We start from the raw sequence: 7543 nt of genomic DNA, 5'->3' as shown, positions 1-7543 counted from the left end.
AACACAAATTATATTAATAAAAATATAAAAAATTTGTTTTTATAATATAATTATAGTACTTTTACACGTATAAACATTTTTAGTAATTAAGTCAAACTAAATTAGCGCAAGTCCAGCAAAAACCAACGTATGCATGCATTAACCGCTTCTTTTTATCGATATATCACAAAAATGCTTTTTAAAAAGCACAGAAATTTATTAATATAACACTAAAATTTTTGCACATAACACATAAACTTATTAATATAGTATAGAATTTTTTGCACATGGCACAAAAAATTTTGCGCATATATAATACAAATATTTATCGATATAACAATGAAAATTTTGGCACAGCCTAGCAAATTTTTCCTGCACAACTCAAAAATTACTTTTGTTGAAGCTTTTTTGTCATTTCTATACTAATTTTTCTATTTTTTATCTAATCATTTTATGTTGAGTTCTGATAATACTTGATATATTGAATGTATTTTGTTAATTAGCTGAACTAATGTTTTAGGTATATGATTCTTCAAAAATTTATGTCCTGGTCACTACAAATTTTTTGTGATATGCATCAAAATTTATGTACTCAATAATTTTATTGAACATATATAAGAGAAGAAGAACATGATAATGATGATGATGATGATAATGAAGGAAGAAGAAGAGGAAAAAAAAGGAGCAGAAGGTTAAGCAAGAATGGTTTTCGTATGTCATTTAGAAATATCTTAAGTTAATTTGATGTTTATTTTTTAAATTAATTGTCACTTGTTTAAACCTATTTGTTCAATATGTACAAAAAAAGTCATTGGACCATGTGGTCACCATGGTTAAAGTCTTGAAGTACACTGACATGCTGAAAGAGAACAATAAAAGATTTTTTTATCATCTGAAAATTTTTATGTGAGTAATTGTCTTTATCTAATGACATGTAATGATTTTTAAATAATGGTATCTATAATTGTATTAAAGGAATTGGAGGCTGCGACCCAACAATCTCACCATAATGGAGAGGAATGCCACGAGTCAACTTGTTTAGTGCTAGTGGATCTTGATAGAGTGTGGCGCGAGACCATATCTGAGCCATATAAGAATTGCATGTTTGGAGTAGGGTCATTCTTTGCCAGCAATTTTCACACCTCCACCTTAAGGACTTTTTCCACCTCAACCACCAGTGTTGTACCTCCCTAAAACGTCGATTTGTGCGAACAGGTCCACTACCTGACCCAGAGCCTACAAGATCAGGGTCAACAATTGCATCAGTCTGAAAAAAGGTACCAAGAGCTCCTTACACGTTTGGTAGAGCGAGAAATGCAGGATTTAGATTTAGATTTTTCTAAAGTAGGAGTTTTAGAGTAGATCCAGAAGATGTGGCAGCAGATGGCGGTTTACTATAACCAAATACACACGGATGGCAGCACCACTATTGGAGCCTTGGATGGGCTCATTGTCATTTGCATCGGTATCTCTACCACTGCAGTAACAGAATTAGGGTGACGATGAGGATGACTATTAGGACCCATTTATTAAGGTTTATTTACATTTGTTTGACATTAATTTTTTCTTATATTTATTGTTTCACATTTTTGTTTGTTGTATTAATTAAAAATAACATTTAGTTTCGATTAATTTGGTATAAATATTAATTCTCATAATATTGAATCTGATATAGCAGGTTATAGTAATGATATTGTATATATGCATTATCCAGAAAAAATTGTTATTTATTATTGTCGAATTTACTAGAAAAAATCTGACTGTAACGTTTTGATTTATTTTTAAAAAGTGAATTACGCCATTCATTAGCGTCGAATTTAGGATCAGCAATACCCAGCGGTAATAATTGGCGTCCGACAGGCGACGGTGACATTTTCCCATATTTGTCTCCTAAAAATTATTTACTGTCAAGTTTTTCTAGTAGTAATTAGCGTCAAATTCATAAAATCTGAAGATAGCTATTTACCGGCGATCAATTTAAAATTCATTTTCATTTGACAAAAAATTCAACAGTAATTAAATTATCATTGAATTTTTATAGCAATTTTCGATGATAATTAACAATTTTTGTAGTGGGAGAAAGAGAAGGAGGAGAAGATGGTGATGATGATGATAATGATGTAGAAGAAGAAAAGTGAGAAAGAGAAGAAAATGCAAAAGAAGGAGAAAAAAAATAATATAAAGTAAATGAAGAAGAAAGTCACATAGATGAAGAGACACATGAAAAAAAAAAGAGCATACGTATAATAAAACTTAGTTAGACTAAATTGTAAAACTACTTCACTGCTTAATATTTCTAATATAGTTTTGAGTTAAGTACAATAAAATATTCTCTTAATTTCTTGTCACTTTGTATGAATCTAATGGAAAATTATATTAAAAAAGAAATTAAAATTAAAAGTGATCAAGGATGATATTACTAAACAATCCTTAATTAATTAAAAAAGGAATACTAGAATAATTTTCAACCCTTCCATTGAATAGAACCAAAAAGGGGAATAAAAAGGAAGGCAAAAAAAAAAAAGGGGACCATCCAAATCTACATCGAGTGATTCTTTTTACAATATTTTGGGCTGGGCCGAATTTTAAGACCGTACTAGTAAGTGGACTCTGTTCGCTGTTCCAAATATATATATTTGACTCTGTTCGTCGACTTCGTTTTCCAACTCCATTGCTGCAAACTGCAAAGGCACAGGATCTCCGGCAATCCAAGAGCTTTCGGCACCGCCGCGTTCGCCGTCCGGTTCTCCGCCTCTTCTATTCTTTCTGCAAGGTGTACAATGCTTCTGAATTTTTATTTATTTATTTATTTATTTTGCTGTGTTGTAAGCTAAAGCTAGGTAGATGGGTGTACGTTGCTGGGACATTGATATGGACTTGTTAATCAAATTTTCTCTTTTTGTTGAACAAAGGTATGCACATAAGGTGTTTGGTGTTAGTTTAAGTATAGTGAAAAACTTGCAAAGTTCTAAGGAAATAAAAAATGTATTTTTTTGGTTTGATGCTTTCAACTCCTGGTTATGGCACGAGAATGTAGAAAATTTATCTGCACTAGAAAGTATTAGTGCAACAAATGTTGTGAAAATTGGCCCATCGAATAGTGTTGAGGTGAAGTATGACTTAGCTTGGTAGAAGAGGAACTAGGAAGGAAGATCACCACCATCATGTGCATCATCATGTGTAATTTTGGCTACCCTGTTTTATGCAGAACATTGCTAACGTATTTAGACAAAAGTGATGGTTTTCAAAAAGTTTTAGAAGCTCTTATTGTTAGAGTCAAGTGACCCTTTGCCGGATTAAGTCTAGAGGCAACTTGTAATCTGCAACGGTATTAGTGGTCAGTTAAAAATCTTAGGTTACCATATAGTAATGTGAGACTGGTTTCTATGCAAATTTTTTTAAGAAAATTAATCACTAGCTTTGATCATTCGATGGGTTAGAATGGTGCCAGTAAGGTCTAGCTTTCGTCCAAAATTCATGGAAGAAATTAAACATTACAATTGATATTTTGGTGAGTTAAAGTGATAAGAGCAAAGTGCGAAGAAAGCTGTAGTGAGGCATGGGGAAGCTAGGAGGAGGAGGAGGAGGAGGAACTAAAAAACCGGCTTTTCAGCCTCATGTTCCTGTATCATCCAGGGAAGAAACCAAAGGAAAAATACTCAAAAAGGCAAGAACCAGCTCTAAATCATTAGTAGAGGTTGAGCACTTGAAAAATATTGCAGTTTGGGCCAGTCATGAGGCTCAGATACCATCTTTGGGAGCCTTCTATGAGCAGCATTTGGCCACTGCTGCTGAGGCCGATGGAATAATGCTTGGGGATTTTGTTCTCCATCTGGGTTATTTCTCATATTGTCAGTGTGTTTCCTTGCCTTTTGTTTAAGATTTATGAACTCGTCCATTTGATTAAATTTCAAGATTTGAGAGCCATCAATGAGAACACCAAAAAGGGGAAAATGCAGAGTTAACAGGGAAACAGGGGAAACAATGGCTGTATTTTGAGAGCCAGCCCCTCTCCTAAGCCTAGCCTGATCTTTCCAAACAAAATTGACACTCTTCTCAATCCCGGATGGAATCATGTTTCTGCACCCTCTTTCACACCTTCCTCACTGATTGTGCCAGGTGGCAAATTAGTTACAGGAATATCCTCACTTTCAATCTTTCCTTTTTTACGCTTAATTCTATTTCTTCTGCTATAGTGAAATGGGTAGTGGAAGAATCTGCACTCTTCTAGCAATAGAAGCCTCTTCTCCTCTCCCAATTGACCTCACTACCACCTCAGGGTGTGAAACAAACTACCACTTGTTTGCAATAGCATTTGTATACTGTATATGTATATTTTTCATGTCCTTATTATGTATTCCTGCTTCCTATATTTATGTATGCTATGTAAGTAGTTTTAACACACATTAATTTATGAGTTGCTCTACTTACTCACTTATATTTATTCACGAAAACTAAATGCTAATATCAGCATCTATAACATATACATTGAGGCACTTGGTGATCTTTTATTTTATGTATTTTGGCAGAATCTAAGAGCATAGGGTCTCCAGTAAACCAAAATGCTTAAACGTTTTTTCAGAAGGATAACAACAACTTGTTTTTGTCCCCAAAAAATACTTAATTTACTCTTGTTTGTTATGCTCACAAAATCTGGCAGACATCTACTTTGGGTTATTTATTTGTTTGAACCTTTAATGCATTCATTTCCTAGGTTACCAAATACAGTTTTCTTGTAAATATCTTAACATCAAGTAATTTGACTGTTTTTTTAGATGTGAAACTGTTCTTCAACCTGGCTTCAATTCAACTGTGTAAATTGGGAAGAATAGATCAAAGCACTGAGGCAAGCATAAACACAGTCAAAACGATGTAGTGCACAAGTGCCATTTTTGCCTGAATCACAATGTAAACTGGGTGGCCCTTAAGGGACATATGAAAGGACTATGCCCATCTAAAACCAAAACATCATTGGTATCAACACCAGCAACAAAAACCATCACAAACAAGTCTTCAAAATTGGAGAAAGGCATTATATGTGAAGACAATGCAAAAGAAGCAAATGCGTCTGCTTTGAGAGTTGCAGATATAGATATCCACTTTGTTGATGGTCCAGCCACCCCATCAAGCGTAATGCCACAACCTCAAAGAAGAGAAAATCTAAGAAGGCGCTTGAAACTGCAAGCATATCTGCTAAAGCAGAAGCATCGAAAACTCAGCACAACAAGCAAAAAACGGAAAAGATCTTGGACTAGCTTAAAGGAACTTGCGCAGAGCAACTATCACGACAACAGTGGTGTTGCTAATTTGGAAATCCCTTTCGTTTTATAAGTAGGGAGGTTATACTATTCGATAAAAAGTGTTGCCCTCCTCGCATTTTTCTAATTTTGAAGTTGAGATATATGCAACATGTTGTAAGTAAGAACTTTATTATTCCATTGATTGTTAGAATTTGAAGGCAAAACACGGGAGATGATAAAGCCTCAAGAAAAGCCGTAATGGTAACCATAGCTATGAGGTTGATAGTGTAAGATCCAGAATTTTTGAAAAGTCTTATTATGATCAAGTCTCAAATCATATAGTTATTTATAACCTTAATTTTGGAAATCATTTTATTAAAGATAATTAAGGCAAGTTTTGATTTATTGAATTTGAGACGAGTTATGATTTTTATCCAATTTTATAATTATTGGGTTATTTTCTATATTCAGATTATGAATTTGGCAGTTATGAAATAAGAGGGGTTTTACATGATTTGGATTAAATAATTAATATTTTAAATATTAATACTGCTATTTTGGAAAATAGAGAAATTAATTATATTATTTCTAATTTTTAGATTTGAACATTTTATTAAAAATAAAGTGTGAAATTGATGAGCAAATAGTATTTTATGCACTATTATTGTTGAATTAGAATTTATTTCTAATTACTACATTATACCTATTTTTAAGTGAAATTACTAAAATGCCCTTAACCCTAATTTTTGAAAATGAACCCTAACCCTAAAAAACCCTACCCGGTTACCCGGTTCCCCTGAACTCAACACACACACGCACCTAACACTACAACAGCAACAGCTGCTACTAAAAGAAACAAAAGAGAGAAAAGGGCCAGGAGGAAACAGGGAACGCAGAGGGAAGCAGGGGAGGAAGAGAGGTGCGGGTTGGCGCCGGCGGGCCTATCGTCACCGCCAAGCTGCTCGCCGCTCGCCGCCATCACGAGGACCAGAACCGAGCAAGGGGGAAGAAGCCACGCGGCAGAGGAGAGAAGAAGGGGAGCTCACGGCATCGCCGCCACCCATGGAGCCGTGGGCTGCGCCCAGTCGCCGTCGGGGTCACCGCGTCTTCGTCCCGTTCCTGGAGCCAACAGTTGCGCCTCTGTCACGCGAGGAGGAGCGCGACCCACCGCGCAGAGCTGCGCCGCCGTGTGCTATCGCCGTCGCCTCGGATTGATGCCGCCATCGAGCTTCGAGGAGAGAGAAGGAGGTTGCGGGGAGGATGAGGCGCGATGGTGGTTTGTTCTGCCACCCCTACTGCCATCGCCGTCAGGAACGGCCACCAGAGCCGCCACGAAGGATAGCGAGAGGCAGAGAGCTCGCGGTGGGGGAAGGGCCAGGCGCTGTTGTGCTATGGAGCAGAGTGAGCCGCGCCGGCGCTATTAGAGGTCTCACCGCCGCCGGAAAAAGGGTTCAGGCCGCCGTAGGTGTCGCTGTCGGAGGGGTAAGCTGCGCCTCTGTGTTTCTGACCACCGGGAATGGTTATGTGGCTTCCGGAATCACCGCTGGAGCTCCAGGCTGAGTTTCTGCCACTTGAAACCTTGCTGCTGTCGCCGGAAAAGTTTGCCGGTAAGGGTTTTAATTGTGGTTTCTGTCCTTTTTGAATTCCGAGGATATTATAGTCACTGCGTGTTGGTTCCGGTTATCGTGATCGGAATTTGTCGCCGCTGCCGCTTGAGGTGGCTGCTGAGTTGCCGCTGAACCGGCTCGGAGACCGCCGCTGTTTCGGTTCAGCCGTTCCTTCTTCGGTTCGGTAAGCGTTTCGATTTGAAAGCCCTTTCGTTACTGTTCTGTAATCTCACGCTGAGGTTTATGGCATTAATTGCTATAAGATTGAGTTTCGGTTGTTGTATGTTGCGATTAGAGTTGTTGAGACTGTTGCAAAAGTGGCTTGGAGCTGAGGTTTTGGTTGCCGTAAGTTCGGGTTGAGGCGGAAAGGACTCTGTGAGGCGTTTGGGTTATGGAATTGCATTTTGAGGTAGGGGCGCTTTCCAAAAACTATATTTTATATATTGGAATTATTACATATGGATACTGATGTGAGTGAATGTGTTGAATTGATTTTGGATTCTGGACTGTTGAAAAGGATTGTGGGACGGTTTAGTTGGGACCCAAATCGGGTGGCAAAGTCCAAGTTTTAGGGGATATGCTGCCGAAATTTCTATAAAATTCGAGTCTTTATTGAATGTTGTCTGAAAAAATGATGAGTTAAAGACTTCTACTATTTTATTTGAATTATCAAGAAAAGGATGGTTCATGCTTTTGAAACAAATTATTAAAGGGGAA

General features: G+C 37.2%; 1 protein-coding gene and 1 long non-coding RNA gene across 2 annotated transcripts; both read left to right on the top strand.

Moving 5' to 3' along the window:
- LOC107641813 lies at positions 2568-5443 on the top strand. Its single transcript, XR_001620442.2, has 2 exons — positions 2568-2752; positions 4755-5443. It is a non-coding gene; the product is annotated as an uncharacterized LOC107641813 (long non-coding RNA).
- LOC110271968 lies at positions 5478-7181 on the top strand. Its single transcript, XM_021123704.1, has 3 exons — positions 5478-5506; positions 6073-7010; positions 7122-7181. Exons 1-2 carry the CDS (start codon positions 5478-5480, stop codon positions 6641-6643), a joined length of 600 nt encoding a protein of 199 aa, XP_020979363.1. The 3' UTR covers positions 6644-7010; positions 7122-7181.

The sequence above is a fragment of the Arachis ipaensis genome, chromosome B05 (genome assembly GCF_000816755.2).
Source record: "Arachis ipaensis cultivar K30076 chromosome B05, Araip1.1, whole genome shotgun sequence".
NCBI lineage: Eukaryota > Viridiplantae > Streptophyta > Magnoliopsida > Fabales > Fabaceae > Arachis > Arachis ipaensis.
Note: the sequence above shows the minus strand (reverse complement) of the source record. Positions and strands in the feature narration are given on the sequence as shown.